The 19,112-nt window shown below is 45.5% G+C and overlaps 2 protein-coding genes across 8 annotated transcripts in view; both read right to left on the bottom strand.

The window, feature by feature from the left end:
• Positions 1-413: 413 nt before the first annotated feature.
• On the bottom strand, positions 414-1,871 carry LOC144935301 (uncharacterized). The gene has a single exon (XM_078861863.1). The coding sequence runs from the start codon at positions 1,814-1,816 to the stop codon at positions 920-922; it is 897 nt and encodes a 298-aa protein (XP_078717989.1). The 5' UTR covers positions 1,817-1,871; the 3' UTR covers positions 414-919.
• A 1,037-nt stretch (positions 1,872-2,908) lies between these two features.
• Positions 2,909-19,112, bottom strand: part of INTS3 (integrator complex subunit 3) — a 39,732-nt gene continuing 23,528 nt past the window's right edge. For 4 of the 7 annotated variants that reach the window (XM_078862041.1, XM_078862044.1, XM_078862039.1 and 1 more), the window contains exons 24-30: positions 15,512-15,625; positions 15,010-15,058; positions 11,847-12,014; positions 11,135-11,232; positions 8,600-8,673; positions 7,634-7,804; positions 2,909-6,115 (exon numbers count right to left, since the gene is read on the bottom strand). In XM_078862041.1, coding sequence (XP_078718167.1) covers positions 6,041-6,115; positions 7,634-7,804; positions 8,600-8,673; positions 11,135-11,232; positions 11,847-12,014; positions 15,010-15,058; positions 15,512-15,625 — 749 coding nt within the window. In that variant the 3' untranslated portion in view covers positions 2,909-6,040. The remainder of the gene's footprint in view (positions 6,116-7,633; positions 7,805-8,599; positions 8,674-11,134; positions 11,233-11,846; positions 12,015-15,009; positions 15,059-15,511; positions 15,626-19,112) is intronic. The other 3 variants (XM_078862046.1, XM_078862042.1, XM_078862040.1) reach the window with 1 other exon arrangement.

Below are 19,112 nucleotides of genomic sequence, written 5' to 3' on the forward strand. Positions count from 1 at the left end.
GCACGTGCCTGATGATTAATCACCAATAGCTCCACGTAAGAAAACCTCGGTCTCATGATCATTAACGTCATGCTGGACGCACGCAGATTTCCCACTCACTCAGCCCTCCCAACATCACGTGACGTGTGTTTGTCAATCATCAGATGCGTGCAATGCGTAATGTAAACATGCATCTACCACAAACTCAATACCCAACTGCATAACGCATAATTCGATTTTATTTTTTTCAAACACAAAGTTGACGCATTTCATTCCAGTGTCCCCCGAATGCGTGTGTCTGTACACGTGTATGTCTATTAATAATGTGCAGTGTGTGTGTATAATGTGAGTGTGTGCATGACTATTGGCGACATTGGGAAGAAAAATTATGATGAGGAAGATGATGATGATGATTTAGATTATAGGGATGATGATGATGAGGCACACGATGGCGGTGATGAGCATGATGAAGATGAAAGATAACGGGGAAGATAATGACAAAGATGAAGATGAGAATTAATAATCATAAGCTGATGATGAGGAACATGACGATAATGATGGTGACGAAGATGATAATGATCATTCAATCTTTATTTTACGTGGCAATATCGCTCTCAATAAAGTAGGCATCGGTGCACAATACAGCGGAACGGGAACGGTACGGGGGGTGGGGGAGTCGTAGAGCAGCAACAGGAATGAAAAGAGAAACCCGTCAAGACATCGGCGGCGAACACCGAGTGAATTGCAAGCGCGCAAAAAATACCATAAGAAAAGCAAGCAGTAAATAAAATAAATAACACGGTAAGAAAATGATAAGGATGGTGATGCTGACGATGCGTTTACAAAACCTTGATTTAATACACTTGCAACCACAGTGGCCGAGTGCAGAAATTATAATTAAAATTTTCCTTCTTCAAACACAAACGGCGTAGGTGACTGATTATTCCCTTCCCCGACTGTCCCCTGGCTCTTGGCTCGCCTCTTTATTCTTCGTGCCGCTGCTGCCGCCGCCGCCGCCTGGTTTCATGCGTTTAATGCTGGGCAAGTGTTTCCTGATGAGGCCCCTGAACCTCGTCTTTGGCTTCTTGAAGAACCCATCGTCTGGCGGAGTCACTGTGAGCGCCGGGATGGTCTCCCAGGAGATGGCACGGCTGGCGACCAGCTCAAAATCGACAGCCAGTGCAGCACCGCAGCGCGCCTGGCCAGGCACGGGATTCGATCGACTTCGGTACAACGGCAAACCTCCTCCTCCTACAGCTCCTCCAGTACCACCACAGGTCCCGGCAGCTTCACCGCCCACCATCTGGCAGGCGTCGCCTTGCTCCTCGTGGTCGCTCTCGAAGTAGAGGGACTCCTTCCTGCGCGTGTGAGGACTCTCCGTCACCGTGGGGAACCCGTAGGGGGTCGTGCTCTTGGGCAGGTGCGGCAGCGACATGGCAGCCCGCATGAGAGGGTCGCTGGTGTCCAGGAGGTCTCCCGTCGAGCTCCCTGACGCCGTCTTGACCCCGTGCCTCCTCCTCATCACGGGGTCAGATTGGCTGAGGGTGCGGCTCAGCGAGGGCACCCCCAACGTCGCGTCGTCGCGTCCGGCTGCAGTTGCGGGCGGAGGCGCCACCAGCATCACCTCCAGCGAGGGGATGATAAACTGTGGGATTCTGCCCGGAGTGACCACCATGCCGAAAGCTGCCGCTTCCTTGCCCTGCTGTTGCTGCTGCTGCAGAGATGTCTTCTCATCCGAGGTCTTGCCCGGAGGCTTGAGAGATCTCATCATGTTCCACATGACTGCCGCGTTGGCTGCCTCTCGCCAGGAGGCGCGTCGATGCTGCGATGGTACCATGGGGGTTTGGGATGATGACGATGAGTTTTAGTCTTATATATATTTTTACCGTCTCTTTTTATCGTTCAACTTTCCACCCCCCTCCCCCCTCTCTCTCTTCTGTATCCCTTTTCTTCTGACGCGGGTTCCCTGCAGCGTGACGCCCCAGCGCTCTGTCTCAGCGCAATGAGGAGCGAGCGAGGTGTGACGGCTGCTACTTATATAGCTGCAAGCTCTCACTCACTCCACTCGGCGCTTCCTCCCGCCCTCTTGACCATCAGCCAACCAGCCAATGCCCCTCAACAACAATCACGACGACGATGTTGATGATGATTATGATAATAACACCACGAAGCACGGCAATTATTTGCCTGTTTACCTGTCGAATGAGCTTCATAGCTCATCAGATTCCTCCAGTATAAAGACATATTCTGATCATCTCAACCACTTACCACCATCATCTATTGTATATATATTCACTGCTGCATAAATACCTTATTTTCGTCATTATCCAACCTTCTACTTGTTCACTTCTATATTTAATACATTTTATCCTCATCTACTTCCAGGTCAATATACGTTAACAAGATAAATACGCAAACAATACGCCTTTCTCCTTCACGTCTCTCTCTCTCTCTCCAGATAATAAATGCAAGTCGTTTGAGCTTTTTTACACATTCCATCGGCCAGACGGCCTTCTGCGAGTCAATGTCCGTGGCCGATGGTATGTGTAAATATACTTTTATATTTTATTTGCGCGCAGAGAGAGAGATGGGAAGGTGTATTGGCGGCAGCCTTACTGCTTAAATCGGTAGGACGAGATAGACCGTACGCGAAACGGTGAATCCTTCACCTGGTACTGGTCGAGTGCCTTGAAAGGTGTATCAGGAGGCTTTGCTCACTTCCACTGTGAGTGGTGCAAATTCCACGTTACTGTTACGAGGAATTGTCTCGAGTAGTCACAACCTGCCCGTAAATTCCCAAAAAAGGGGGCAATCTTTTTGCTGAACCAAAAAAAACCTAAATCTCCATATGCAGGTGCGTGAGAGTTGTATGTTGAGAATAGTTGCAATAGGCGAACAAACATGGACAAAATGACACCCACAACGCGAACAAAAATCACCATAACACAAGCGGGTATTGACAACGTTGTATTGTTTTTTCGTTATGTTACAAATGTGGCTCTCAATGTATTCTAACATGTACATAACATGTAACATGTGCACAGTACGGAAAAAAGACACATCCAGAAATTTGTTTGCAAGCCACTTTTTAAACGTTTCATTCCCTGGTTGTGTAAAATATACATTTTCCTTTTTGTTTTTTTTTAAAGCCTACGTCAGCAATATACAGCATACCTGGTAGCCCCCCCCCCACCGACCCCTTCACCTGCCGTGCACCAACTTCCATACAATAATAATAAAAACTATAATACACCTGTGCGCGACCGCAGATTCCGAAACACACCTGCTTTACAAAGGCCTCTGGAGGCACCGACCGTTGAGGTTGACGGCACAAGTCGCGGGCTACAGTACTTCAGTCTCCTCCTGCCTGCCTGCCTGCCTTCACAGTCCTATTTTGACATCTTGACAGTCGCCACGCTCCCCTCGTTGAAAGATGTTCAACCGTCGCGCGTAACGGCTCGAGAAACCAAACGTAGCGATACACCAAAAAATTAGCAGCAGCAAAACACCCGCCGAAGGTTTCCTTGAGAGGGCATAACCTCACCTGGAGGCGGGGCAACTACGTACCATGGACCAGTTGGTTTGTTGCTAGTGCTCGCTAGACAGCTTTCATTTGATGGATGGATGTTCAGTGATTGAAATGTTTCTTTCTCATCGCCATACCGCTATCGAAGGAGTTTAAAGGCGGTTTTCCCCACCCACTGCGAGTTTAGCTCGGGGAAACAAAAAACGGGTTACAATGGGATGAGTCACCGCGTATATGGTGGCCTTTCTGTGTGGCGCAGCTGTGGCGCTGAAAAGGTGCCGAAATCAGTGCTGTTGTCTAAACGAGTGACCAATGGGAGCAATACTTCGCTTCAACGGTGGATTCCGACTGAACAAATTAAGGCTGTCATGGTACAGCCAAGGGCAATTACAGCGGTGCATCTCCAGCGGCAACGGAATCGGCTCTTTGATGAACACCCAGGGGGTGGGTGATAGCAGCCCGACTCCCATCACTGCACCGCTCTACTGACCAGTGCGTGAGTCGCGTGGCCGAGCAGTGTGCTTCATTGCGGGTCTACCACATTATTTACCAAACCACACCTCCATCCTGATGCATTTTATCTTCCGTCACTTTTACCATTCCGCGTGTGGTTTGCACAACTGCCGAAAAGCGAGGTTAAGAGCTAAATGCACTTCGCCGAATTTTTGTCCAATTTTGACCAAAGAATGTCAACATCTCGGTTATCAACGAGGTAAAAATCGCAAATGCAATTTGTTTGTCGCCATTTCGTCAACAATCCGTAGTGGCGGCCCTAAGTGTTTACTGCGCGAATGTGAGCTGCGTATGTGGTTGGGTGAACGTATGAGGGTACAGCGGGTTGGTTCACGGTCTGTAACCAGTGCCCAAGCACTGCGCGTGGTGCTTTCGTGGGCTGTGTGGGGTCTTAACTGCCGTCTGGTGGCCATGAGGGAATGGGCTTCTCAGAACCTTCATTTAAATGTTAGAACTTCCAAAAGAACAAACAAAAACTTTTAAAAGAAATAACGAAATGTTCCCTTACAGTGGCACTCGATTTAAACGTCTTAACAAGAAGCTGCTCAGAACTTTTCCCAAATATTTGATTCAAACTTACTTCAGATTTGTACAAATTTGCATGCTTTACAATAACGGACGCTATTCTGTAGAATGTTAATGTGACATTTACTTTAAAACCCTGTTGTCAACACTGACCACTTTAGAAAACAGAACTGAGTTGGCTAAAAGTAAGTCATGATTGTTGTATACACATCTGTATTTTTACTTTTGTCATCAGCAGCGCACCAAGTTAAAAACACGATTTGTATATACACGTGTGCCTTTCACGCTACCACTTTTAGATGCATTAATTAAAATAAAACAACATGTTAACTGTCTCATTTATTTTGCATTCAAGGCTGCACGTTTATAATCGAGTCTGGAATTGTGACTTTTTTCACAGAACAATTTCCACTACTTAAATGTTGTCCACATTTCGAGTGACATTTCGTTTGTCTCTATCCATATATAGCACAGCTATTTTAATTACCAATACCCACCGTTCTGCCGTCAAAAAGAGACGCTGGACATAGTTTAAATTGGGTAACATACACGTTCAAGAACTGCAGATCTATCGATTCATTTTTTTTATAGAAGACAAGTAAGAATGTTAAAAATCCCTGAAAGAGTTGCACGCAGCACTTTGGAATGTCATCATTTTGATCATTAGTGCGCGGCCCATCTGAAAGGGTAGCGATAAAAGGACAAGTGCCATAGGGGGAAGTAACGTGTTTGAACGTGTTCAACAGCATCTTCACTGAGGCCACCTTTGCTGCTCGCCTCGTGAGGTAATTATTTATTGCTACCGTATTTTGCCAGGCGCGAGTTCTCAAATGGATTCTTGGAGCTTGCCGTGAACCTATGCCTTCATCGCATTATCCGTCGACTTTTTATTGGCCTTGGAATCCAGGGCTGAGTATCATGCATCCACGGTATTGTTTGGAGGAGCATTCCACGACTCGTTCACAAGCAGCGCTGGTTCCGGGCCGAGGGATGGATTTTTCAACCTAAGTCGAGGCCTCTGCTTTTATAAGGATTGGGGCAAAATGTTGTGAATCTGAGACTGAGGCTTCCACCCAAGCGTGGAGCATTCAAAGAATATAGGTGGTAAGAAAAACATCAAAGTTACAAAACAATCTTGATTTACTGAAATTTGCCGTGTCATGATGACGAACGCAGCCGGTTAGTTGAGCGTTTGTTGAAATGCAATTCAAAACTGACCAAAATGTGATCGCACAAATTCAAGCCGACTTCCATAATTGTTTTTTTTTTCTTTCTCTCTTCAAACGCTTCCATTCTACGTTTGAGTACTAAGACATAGGACAGAGCCGCAGCTGCCGTCCAAAGTCCTTTGCATCAGGGGCGTGAGCAGAAAGAATCCGGTGACTCGCTACGCTGTGTGGGAGTGAAACTGTCAATCTCTTCTCATCACCGTACTGCAAAGTGTTTGGATCTGTCGTGCGGTAGGAGCACGTTTCAACACAAGGCCCGCGACACGGCTCAGTCACTGTCCGATCCCATGGCTGAAGGTTTCCTTTTCCTCTTGTGAGTTTTGGGTTTCGTGTCTTCCTCCTCCTGCAAGTCAAAACCACAACAATGATATAAACGCAATTACGTAAACTATGACACTTAAATTTTACAAGCAGATTTTTACGATCAATATTATGATTCATAATTGGTTTCTTTTGGGTTAAGTCGTGCCATATGAGCTTGACGGGAAGGCACTCATTCAGCACTTTCCCCTTTAACATCATCAGTCAAGACCCATCTATTGCTGGATGAAGACCTCCCCGAGCCGCTGTCACCTCTCAAGGTCCTGCATTGCAACAATCCATCCTCAATCTGATCATGAAGTACAGGTAGTCCCCGAGTTACGATGGTCCGACTTACGATATTTCGATCTTACGATGGCGACAGCGATATGACAAAATTGTCATCAACAACCTAACATCGTTCAATTATGCAGAAGACGGACAGAATCTTGGTGAGTACAGTACAATATGATACGTTACGATACGTTCAATGCATGTATGATACGTAGCTTTAGCGATTTCATTTTAAGGTTACCACGATATGATACGTTCAACGCATGTTAAAAGTTTTTATAGCAGATAGGATTGTTTCCTAAAAAAACTTTATATTATTGCAGTTCATATAGGTAGGCTAAGAATTTACCTTGTTTTTTTTACTTTAAATTTTACTGTGCAATACAGTATTGTAATTAATAAAAACATAGAGTATATAGTTTATACAGTAGGGTACTGTAAATTGCTCTGTTTTGCTAAATTATCACCATTCTTTAAGACTCCTGGGTAGGCTAGGCCATCTTCGACTTACGATATTTTCGACTTACGATAGGGTCGCCGTAACGCCACATCTCCATCGTAAGGTGAAATAACCTCCACAATCGTCACCTGATGACGATTGCTTGTGTTACGATCGAAACGTCGTGATAATTTTATTATTTTTCTATCTACGTGGCTTTACCGAAAGACCCAAAGAATATGAATTCCTGCTGTCACGAAAGCTTTAAGTCAAGATTTAACCTCCAAAAAACCCACAAAACATTAAGAAGTCCTCATCCAGCAGTGGACTCACACAAGGCGATACAAGTTTTTCTTTAGGATTACATCGCGTAAAAATAAATGTATCGTTATAACCACCACCACCCGACACAGACAATTAGTAAGGTTTGTCACCGAAACAAAACATACCAATTTGTTACGAGTACAGCACATCGGTGTGTTGGAGAGGAAACGCACATTTACAATTTGAGTATGGCGTTTCGCCTGAAATTACAACTAGCATCATAAGGCGACAGCCACATTTGTGGAGAAATCCTCCTGTGTCGGGTAGTAGTGGGTTTAACGACACATTTATATTTATGCGATCTAACCCTAAAAAAAACCTCTATTATGGATAATATTGGTCGCGAAAGCCTACGTGTTAATGTACAATTAATATAACACCCACGAATGTCAACGATAGCAATCGCAACGACCGACGGTAAAAGTCAAGTGATGCGCTGGGAAAACAGTGGGCCCTCGCGCAAGGTAAAATAACCTTTGGTTAAATGCAGGAGCTGTCGCTCACCGATTGGCTGCTGCCAGACGACTCCTCCTCATTGCTGGCGGGGGGCGGAGCCTTCTTGCTGCGGGGGCTTGTGGCGGCCGCCCCCTTCCGTCGATTTCTCGTGGGTTTTGACGAATCCTCAAAGTCCTCGGCAAGCGCGAACAGATCGCTGAACCTGACGCGAACATCCCGCCCGCAGTCCCAAAGTCCAGAGCAAATAAACATAACATTAATATTCACGGTCAAGGTCAAAAGGTCATCGTGGCCAATGCCACCAAACCTTGCTACCATTTCCTGCCACCTGACCTTTAAGGCTCCCTCATTGGTCTTCCCCTTTCTTGCTACTCTCTGAGCACCACTCTAACACCCATCTCTGTCACCCGGCCCCTCTCCTCCATTCTGCACACGTGACAGAACTATCGCAACCTCCTCTTCCTGATTATATCGACGACACATCGGTTCCACATTGTGTGATGAATCTGTACTTGCATTAACGAGTTGCTTGGATTAACCAACGGATAATTTTAACATGAACGATTAATTAATTGAACGATGTACATTTGCACAATGAACCTCAAGATCAATGCAATATGAATTTCAGTGAACATGGATGTTGTCAGCCTCTGTAATACAACTCTCTGTAAGCACACTCATTATTGCATAAATAACGGTTGGTCTCTTGTTCTCCTATGCTGTGCCTAATGTCTGGGACTCCCTCCCCCTGATCGTCATCACCACCGACTCTCCTCCCTCTTAATCCAGGCTCAAAACCATCCTCTTCTCTTCCTCCTCCTCTGCATCTGAAGAGCTGCTTCTCTCATCACACCCAACCCTCTGCCAACCCTCACTTGGCCCTCCTTGGCTGTCCACCTGCACTGCTAATGCATGTTGACAGTTGGTCCCATTTAAGACCCTAAACAAGTCCAAACATCATTGTACTATACGGCACAAATCACAGTGGAGCAAACACGCCGGTGTTGCGTTTCACCTTGATTTCTGCCCTTCGTCGCAGCTCGCCTGAACGTGCTGCAAGGCTTGCAGAATCGGCGTCTGTGCGAAAACTGAGCGGCACGGGGTGGGGGGGGTAGGGAGTGTGAGGGGAATAAATAAATTAATAACACCGACTGGCTAAGCTCTAAACGGCTCACAGACTCGGGGGGACGAGGTTTTGTGGATGCTTTCTGGCATCCAGGGGACAAAGCGAATGTGAGCAGCCAAAATGAGGCTTCTGACGTCGCCGGCCGGCGCTCTGGTGGGGAGATTCGGTCCCAGGTCTCCCCATGCAAAAGAGACTTAGGGTCTCGTGTGGACTCGCACACCTGCTTCTACATGCAGCCGCCACATTACGAACATATCATCAAGTACAACTTATCACAGGCGTGTATTAAACCGAATGGAAAATTATGAAACGCCAGTTTAACAGCGCCGGAAATGGATTTACTGGTCTAACATTTGGAAATGGTAATTCTGATCACCATGTAGATAATTTTTTGTTCAATGTATTCATTTATACACCTCTTTAATTATTGGGCGAACATTTTTAGAATTGAGATTTTCACTCAGCCATAAGCTAAATAGGATGATTTACAGGATACCCGTGTTTGATTGATTTTTGTAAAAGCTCCATCACCACAGCCACCCCATGCTTGGTCACGATGAAGGTGGTGCTTAGAATTCAATGACGATGATTACTATGTTTGTTCACCCAGGAAATCTTCACAGAATCTAATGAATATTCTTTTTGTGAAGAGGGTCCTGCCAATTTTTCACAGTCGGGGGAAATGATTGCTTTGTAGATTCCAGATGAATGTATATATAACCCAATAAACAAGCATCACCTATCATCCTACAGTGTGATCTTTGACTCTGTGTTACTCGGTGATATTCGTCTCAATGTGCTGCAAGGCACTTATTCCACACAAAGTGCTTGCCACAAATGAACCACAATACCTTGCTAATCTCGTCAAGGAGCATAAACCGTAACACAAACTCCGGTCATCCTCGCAGCTGCTTTTGGCAAGCCATCGAACAGAAACACATTGCACGCTTTCAGATGCGCTTTTGTGCCCGTCTGGAATGCTCTTCCTTCTGAAATTAGGAAGGCACTAGAGCTATGCACATTTAAATCTAGATTGAAAACTCATTTCTTTAGAACTACTTTTGTGTTTCGTCTGTTGTCCTTCTCCCACACCTCCAATTAGCACAAATGGCTATGCACGGTGCGAAAGATCAATATACATACTTCATTTTGTATGCATCCTAATAAATCACCCTGAACATACCCAATCTGATGAAATCTTTGAGCTAAGCAGAGTTGAGCTGGGTTAGTACTTGGATGGGAGACTGCCTGGGAATACCACGTCTTGCAGGTCTGCGCTGCGATTGTGGCCAGATCGCAAAACAGCCATGGAGCTTGGAATCCATCTGTGCAAAGCTCCGAATGTAACACCCTTAAAACCATGGGCTTAGTCGAGGCACCTTGCTTTCCTCCAACGTGCCCCACATACACTCATTCATAGTAAAACATCTCAATAAAGGGCCCTTGTGAAAAGAGCCTTTAGATTGTGAGCCTTTTTTTGGGTAAATAATGGGCTTTGATCTAGATTTGAGGGTTTTCGTGACTGCAGGAATCCATACTCTTTGGTTCTTTCGGTAAAGTCATGTAGGTATAAAACAAACAAATATCTTACACAAACACAAGATCCAGGTCCGATTCAGTACAGTACACAAAATCCGTGATCTAATCCCATCTGTGAAGGATGTCATTCCTGACATGCAATATCCTGGAGTCTACAAACTAAGTTCCACCTGTGGTGGCTGTTACATTGGGGGAAATGAAACGACATATCTCGGACCGTGTTCGCGAACACAAGTCAGATCTGAAACACGGCAGAACCAATACCTCCGCCATGGCTAACCATTGCTATAACGCTGTGGGCTCTCATGATATTGTTTTTTACGAGACCAAGGTACTCTGCAAATCTTCGTGCTACTATCAAAGGTTTGTTCATGAAGCCATCCAGATATATAAATATAGACATAACTTCAACCGAGAAGATGGATACAAATTGAGCAATCATTGGAAGGATGTTATTAACCAGGTAAAACCTTAACTGCTTTATGGTGTTGCCTTCATATCCGCATCTCCAGTTTCTTCAGCCTCCCACTCCCAGCCCCGCCCACATCCCCCCCCTCCTGGCATTTTGCCTTGCTCGTCTTCTAATCCCTCTAGCAGCGCTCCACTTCCCCTGCTCCACACCCCCCCCCTCTCTATCTCTCCTCCCTTGTTCCTCCCCCCTCTCTTACCTATATAGCCTCTTGTCACGGCAGCCCTTTTGCCCACTTCAGCAATTGTTTCTTGCTGTGGTTGTCCCACCTGATGACGGACGCTTGTGCTGCGCCCGAAACGTCGTGATTTAATTTATATGATTTTATACCTACGTGACTTTACCGAAAGAACGAAAGAGAATGGGTTTCGATTTTCTTATTATCATCATGACTATACAGCTCTGGGAGGCTCACAGGTTTGCCGGGGGCTGCAGACGAGTCGCAAGTTGTCGAGGTGTTCGAGCATCTGTTCCACAGTCAGCTGCGTCAGCTTGCTGCTCGAGCTGCGCAAACTATCACATCGCAGCACGATAGAAGAATACGGCGTCAACAACGGCATTACATCAACAACAAAACAACAACAAAACTGAGTCGAGATGTAATAGTGTGTCGATGGATCGATCGTCGTTTTTACTCATGCCAGTTGTGTTGAATCATGTTTGTTAGACTTATTGATTTTGGAATTGAGACAATTAATTTAATTTGCGGGGTACGGTCAGGGCTTGAATCATTACACCTCCACAAGCGAGCGTAACCCTCCGCGTACACCTCATTCTGGTGCGAGAACGGCGACCCGCAGAACAGGAGCCTCACCTCACATCGGGGAAGAAAATGCTGCCCCTCGTTTAAATTATTGGGTTGACCATGTGACTCTTACTCACCGTGTCACAGCTATTGAGCACGCACAGTTTGAGTTTCTGGGATCAGCTCCGTTGTGCCTAGAAGCTTTAAATGTATGTTTGTGCTTGGGCCTCGTACTTTTTTTCAATATTAGTTGGGATTTTTAGGGGCTGCTTGAAACTTTCTTTCCAGGCTGACCATCTCGAATTCACCATGCCGGCAAGTGCAAAAGCCAACAGGGCATGCCTGGCACAACGGCGCGGATTGGCTATCGAGGTGGTCTCACCTCTGCCGTTTGCGTGGCGGAGTGTTGTTCTTGATGAGCAGCGACTTGACATGCTCCGCGAGGATCTCCTCATGTTTGACGGCCCAGTGGCGCAGGATGCTCGTGGTGAAGTGGTCCTCCCGGTGGCACGGGCGGCTCAGCACCAGCTTCACCATCTCCTCCATCGGCCTGCGCCATCGGAGAGACCGAAGGCAAGAAGGGTCGGCACAATGGGGAATGCAGATGGAATGATGCTCCCGTGGGTCTTATTGCCAAACATGTATGTTGAGATTCTTTCGCAGCGTACATAGCCAATCGTGTTAATCTGAGGTGCGAGGGAAGGACAACAATCTAAACACAAAAAGCAGTATGAAAGAAAAGAGTTTTCAATCTACAGTTAAAAGTGCATTGCTCCAGTGGCTTCCTAATATTGGAAGAGGGTTCCAGACGGCCGCAGAAGCACATCTAAAAGCACGCGATTCAGTGACCGTCTTTGTTCGATTGCTTTCCAAAAGCCGCTGCGAGGATGACCGGAGTCCACATGATGGTTTATGCTCCTTGATGAGATCAGCAAGGTACTGTGGTTCATTTGTGGCAAGCACTTTGCGTGTAATGAGCGTGACCTTATAATGTATTCATTCGGCAACCGGAAGCCAATGGAGCTGTGCGAGCACTGGACAGACATGGTTGGAGCTTGCAGTACCCACGTTGTCTGGTCTCCCTCACAATTCCAGGTCTGCTTTGCAAAAATACTTTGGGATCTGGAATTTAATTGAGTTCCAATCATATCTCAAGAAGTTTCAATAGGATCTCATATAGTTTCAAAAGGATCTCAAGTAGTTTCAAGGAAGATGCAAGCCGGAAAGCTGATGGCTCTCATTTTGTAGACAAGTAATTATTCTGCATGTTCTGATACAAGTTTGAAGCATCGTTCCTGAAAAAGTCTCTAAAGTCACATTCAGGAGCCACAGTGTCACCCAAGTGCTACAACAACAATAATAACGACTTAAAGCTTTCGTGGCTGCAGAAATGCATCGTCTTTGGTTCTTTCGGTAAAGCCACGTAGATAGGTGATGCCGATTGCTTGTGTTGCAATCGAAACGTCGTGATATTTTTTCAATCTACGTGGCTTTACCGAAAGAACCAAATATCAATAATAACACTACATTTATAAATACTATAAGTATTTTTTAAATCCACTGCTGGTTGAAAGTGTCCCCATGCTGTGTCGGTCACGGCAGTTATTTGACCAGACTTCTCACACTGTGGCGTTTGCGAAGGGAGGGGCCCAGGATGGTTTTAGGATATCAGCCACCACCGATGTCAGCGATTTCTGGGATTCGAACTCTGGTCACTACACTCAGAGTGCAGCGCGTGAACTTCTACACCTCCGCTCCCTCATGGGCATTGAAGAGATTCAGTTCTCAGTGATTTAGCCATTCAATTGCTTTATCTGAGAGTTGGTGAATTGCAAATTTACTGCCTTCAAATTTTAATCTGGGGCAGTGTGAGTTCATATGCTCCATGGTTCGGTGTTTGTAGCCACAGTCGCACAAATAATGATATTTTCCCTTGTGCATAATAAAAACTCCTGTGTGTGTGACTTCAGCATGACATGCTTAACCACAACTTTAAAGTAATTTTTAATCTTTAATGAACCTTCAAACTGACGTTCCATAGCCTCAAACACACAGCGTAGGCATGCCTCCACAAGGAAAAAAAAACCTATTTGTTGTTTGGGTTTAGTAATCTTTCACATTTTTTTCACTCTGTAAAGCCCACAGAGCTATTACATTTTTCTCAGAGGCGTCCTGGCCACACACGGTAGCTCATCCAAGCAGCTTATCACACGTGGGAATTTAAAGTAACCACATAATCTAAACACACGTTTCTAAATGTGGAGGGCAAAACCGGAGGAATACAGGGAGAGAAAACATGCAAACTCCAAATATACAACAGGCATCGTGTCAGGGTCAGGATCGAACCTACAACCACCTGCATACCAGGCGAAGGAGATAACATTTCCTCGCCACCTTCGGCGCCCTCGTAAAGCATGCCTGCCTGCCCAGTTGTGCTGCAGGTAGCATCTGTGCATCTTGCAGTGCAGCATACATAATCAAATATACACAGCAATGTGGTGGCAGAAAATAAAAGATGCATAAGCACGTAGGTAGAGATTCGGAGTAATACACACACGCCACGGGCCGATGTGTTATAAATTTAGTCTCTTTAAACCATAAGGGAGTATGCCAAAAGCACTGGACTGCATGTGCATCTCTGTGCGGCAGTGTAGAGGGAATCTGAAATTTGAAAGGTCCATTTCACTTCACCCTACCAAAATCATTTTTTTCACAACTGAAGGAAAAAATAATTGCATGTCCTTTATTCCAGGAAAGGCTCTCAGTCAGCAATAATCGTAAGGGCCTTGCATTGGAATTTTTGGCCAATTCCTTTTCGAGACGTATTCTGTCAAACTCAAGCATCTGACAGATGTGTGCTCCTGGGAGAAAACGGAGTGCGGGTTTCCCACGGGAAAAAAGTAGGCATATCACGTCGTCTCCTTCCAGCGATTTGATACGTTGTTCTGATCAGTGGGTTTCAGTGCAGTTCAAGAATCAATAATTTTTTTCATGTTGTTTCTCCATCTTATTTGTATTATTTCCAGATGTGTACAAATTTGTCCCATCCATGAACTTAAATGTGAAATCAATACACAATTTACATAAATTGTACAAAATGGAATCTTAGGTGCAGACCACATATCGTTAGCATAACTATACCTTTTAAATAAATAAATTGATGCATCGTTTGGCTAACCATCGAACAAAGACCGTCACTGTATCGTACGCTTTCAGATGCGCTTCTGCGGCCATCTGGAACGCTCTTCCGATATTAGGAAGCCACTGGGGCAATGCATTTTCAAATCTAGATTGTTGTCCTTCGCACATCCGATGAGCACGGCTGGGTACGTACACAGATCACATAGCCACAACTCAGTATCCAGAAGCCACAAGAAAACCTTTTAAAATTTAGAAATAATCTGTTTTCATTGCAAAACAACGGGTAATATGTGCTTGGACAATGGGATGAGCGGCATGAGGATTTTAAGTGCATCCTCGCAGTGCGCGCGCACGCGCGGGGTAGACTGCAGGAAGCTGAGAAAGTAATTTCACGCAAGACTTACTTTTCTCTTCGGAGTTGCAGCAGCAGGCAGGAGAGCGCTTCTGGGTGATCTGCAAGACACCAATGTTGGCTCAGGCGTGGGCTTATCCTCAAAACAAACCCAGTGATGAGGAATTAAAGAGTAACATATAGTTTTTTTTGCAATTTAAAAATATATATATTTTTCATTGTCTATAAAAGTCAGCAATATTTTGTAGATGCCAATGACTGAAGCATCTGCAATGTGCCTAATCTCGTCAAGATCTCTGAGGCTAAGCAGGGGTGATCCTGGACAGCTCTTGGTTTGCGAAGTTACAAATAAAAATGTCTCCATTTCACATTTCATGATATGATGCCGAAAGCGGCCCACTAAAAGCAGGCCTCGTGGCCCAATTGGTGCTGGCCTGGTTAATTAAGGCTCCGGCGGGGTTCCAGACCCAGTGGTTCTCGGTTCATAAACCAGCATCACATTGCTTCCCAGTGGCCCTGGGAGGTCGAGATTAACTCTGGTAGTGTAAGCCTACCTTTGTACTTGAGGTGCTGGAGGATGGGCACAACGGTCTCTATAGGAATGCCGTGGGCCAGGAAGAGCTGCCAGGTGCAGTATTGCTCGAACGTCTCCCACTGCAGGCTTGTGGCTGGGGTCCACGTGGCAAGGGAGGGGCACAAACAAGAGCCAAAGCCTTTTTGAACTCCGAAAAAATATTCATGCGACTACACTAAACGATGTCGTAGTGATTTCACCAGATTGTTATAATGGTGTACTTGACCCTAATCCTCACACGGTAAGCAATGGCAAGAAGATGTTATCTCCCTCGCAGCGAGGAGATGTTATCTCCCTCGCCTGGTCGTGGGTTCGATTCCAGACCCTGGCGATGCCTGTTGTTGTAAATTTGGAGTCCGTATATTCTAGCTCTCCCCATGGTGGTCACATGGATTTCTCTTCGGGTTCCTCCGGTTTTGCCCGCCACATTTAGAAACATAAGTTTATATTATTTGACTGCAACTATCTTATCTTACTATAATTTACATAGCGCCTTGACCAAGGCTATAAATGATAAATTCCCACATGTGATGATAAGCCACTTCGATAAGCTATCATCATGTATGGCCAGGTCGCCTGTGAAAAGAGCTAATAGCCCAGTGGGGGCTGTACCTGGTAAAGTCTTTTTTTATTAACAACTTGTCTTGGATAGCCCAGGGTCACACAACTTAGATACACATCTAGAGCATGAGAGCTCTTTGGATTTCGCCTTTCTTTGAAACAGTGGCTCGAGAAGTTTGACGAGGCTTTGCTGTTGACAGACCAAGTGAATCCCTGACCGGGGAGGTGACTGGGGCAGTTAAGCTACATACATCGTTAACTCTTGGCTTGAGAAGTCTTCTGAACACCAAGCAGAACTCTCACAGTGAATGGACTTGAATATATATATATTTTGTTGCAACTAAAACATACACTATTGCTTTTATTTTTATTTTTCATTCTAATTATCAGGCTTAATCGTGACTAGGCATGGAATGATGTATTGATTAATCAATTTAAATCAATGCTCATGCTCCCGATACACGCATCAAATACCCGCCTATGAAAATATGTTTTACTAGTCATGCAAATTATATGCAAATGAAACAGTTTAATTAGCAAAAAATGCTGAAACAAAACAATGGAAGCATCTAAAACAAAGCCAACCAGAAAATCGATTCCTGAATTTAATCGTACCCTGAATCATAACGATTGAACACATTTCTGGGTAGAGGTGCAGAGTTACCTGGACACAAGTGATTCTCCATCTAATGACAATGGGTCCCCTTCTGGAGGTTGAAAACTACAAAAGTGCGGCTACAGAATAATAAAATAAGATATTACGCCTGCTTATGAATTAAGGTCTACGCCGAATACGTACATGAACAGCTGTTTTGACGATCGATCCACTACTGGATGAGGGCCTCTCCATATGGGTAAAGTGGGGATAATTAGATGGCGATTCACGATGCGAGTCCGTGTTGGTTGCTGAAGGTGGGGGGGTGTTTCCATTTGGGAGCGGAGCAGTACAGTGCAAGATTGTGCTGCACTGCACTCTGCTGCCCACAACATAGCCCAAGCGTCTATAGCACCTGTTAATCAAGGTGGTAGCCCATGCAAACACTATCCAGGGTCAACCCTACCTAGCTTAGGAGATCTGACGAAGTAGGGCAGATTCCATGCCCTCTACTGCTACTAATAACACCACTAAATAAGGAATGTCGCTGGTAAGGCTCAGTTGGGTCTGCGCCGACTGGCGGATGCAGACCAAGCAATGTCTGGCCACTCAGCTGTCGTTAATCTGCCTCCCTTCCCAAACAAACGCAGCTCATGCTCCAGGCTGCGCTGTCCCCATTCAAGGGAGGCATCACATAAATCAGTGGGTCGAGATCGCAGGGTGGCTCTGTGGGCCAATACCCCCCAGGCTTTCTTGGGTAAACAAAACTTGTATTATTACTACTACTGCTGTGTACAATGCACGAGTGGATTCTGAATGCCATAAGCAAGACAAATCCCTGCGTACAAATAGGTTTAAAATTGATTAATACTCGAACATTGTACCTTTATTTATACAATCTAAAGGAAAATTGGATGTAAAAAAATGCTACATTAAAAGACGCAACCACATATCGAGATGCTGAACAAAGAGGCAGTCGGTAGTTGGAGGTTACATAACGATTCACCTCCCCAACAATTCGAAGAACCATCAAAATGACGGGGTCACGATTCAAGTGAAGAATAAATAATTTCGTCTCATTTGTTCTGTCTAGTTTGCATTTTCCATTTCGTTTCTTCCGTCTTGTTTGTTCCGTAAAAACGAAGGAAATTTTTTCAAATAATTTGTACTTATCCATCACAGGGCCTGAATTCATGGCGACTTGAAAATTGGCACCATGCCACGACAAATTCTACAATTTGCATGACTTGTAAGTGATTGGATCTTACATTCACAATTCAATGAATGCATTCATTGTGAGCGGAAGAATTTATATTAAATGATGAAACCTTCCAAGAAATTGGTCAATGGTGGAGAATGAGGAGTCATTATAGACCGTGTCTGACGCTCCACTACCCGTGCGCGGCCACATGGTGGGGGTAACGCGCCGCTACTCACTCCACAATTGTGCAGCCATGTGTTTGTGTCCGGAGGCCACGCCACGGGGGTTGAATGCTGTTGACAAGGCCAACTTCGGTGCACTGCGAATTCCCACCGTGGAACCCGGGGATAACTGTCTGGGCTCGGCTCATTAGCGGTGCTCCCCATCGGGCTGTACAATCCGTCTCCCCAACGCTAACCCCCTGGCTCGCCGGCTCTTCGAGCGTTCACCTGGCGAGGCCTCGTCAACCGCCACCTTTGCCCAACAACGATATTATCAGTGTGTTACGAAGGAACAAAGTCTATTCTCTGCCAATGTTTCACGGGAACGCTCAGGGCTATCTACAGGTTTTTACACACAGGAAGATAGGGTCAGTTAAAGGAGGGGAGACAAAGGTGCTTATTTTCATGGCAACGCTTTGTCGTATTCCACCACTTGCTCAGGCAGTCTCGCCCTGCAGACATGATCCTAGCACCATTGCCCCTTCTCATACCATGGCTTTACGTAACCAACCACTTCATATATAACAGGCAATACGGGCTTGGAAAGCAGGCCCCTTCCAATTCTCGGAAGCAGAGGTGGATAAACCCACAGCTAAAGCCACCCTTGAACTGCGTCATGAGCAGCTGATTATGAAAATGGAGTTTTTAAACCACACGGCAGAAGTCACTTGATCCCATCGACCATCCTCGGAAAAATGAGACAATAGTGCAATTGCTTTTCTTGCAGAGTGCGTGCATAGCAACCGCAGCCCTAGCGTATCCTCTACCATGAGCCCTTGCCAGTTGCTGAAATAAAGTAGCTGAATTCAGAGGGACACGATTGGGCTTTGACGTATGACTATTGGGTTAGAAGCTAGAACAGTAGCTTAGAAAACTGCACGCTGAGCTCACAATTTCTGGCAAGGCATTATCACGCAACTCATACAAGCACCGCACGGTCATGTTCTCCATTGAATGAAGCTGAAATAAATGTGGTGGCCAACAGCATCAAATAAAAATGCGC

The sequence above is a fragment of the Lampetra fluviatilis genome, chromosome 13 (assembly GCF_964198595.1).
Source record: "Lampetra fluviatilis chromosome 13, kcLamFluv1.1, whole genome shotgun sequence".
Lineage (NCBI taxonomy): Eukaryota > Metazoa > Chordata > Hyperoartia > Petromyzontiformes > Petromyzontidae > Lampetra > Lampetra fluviatilis.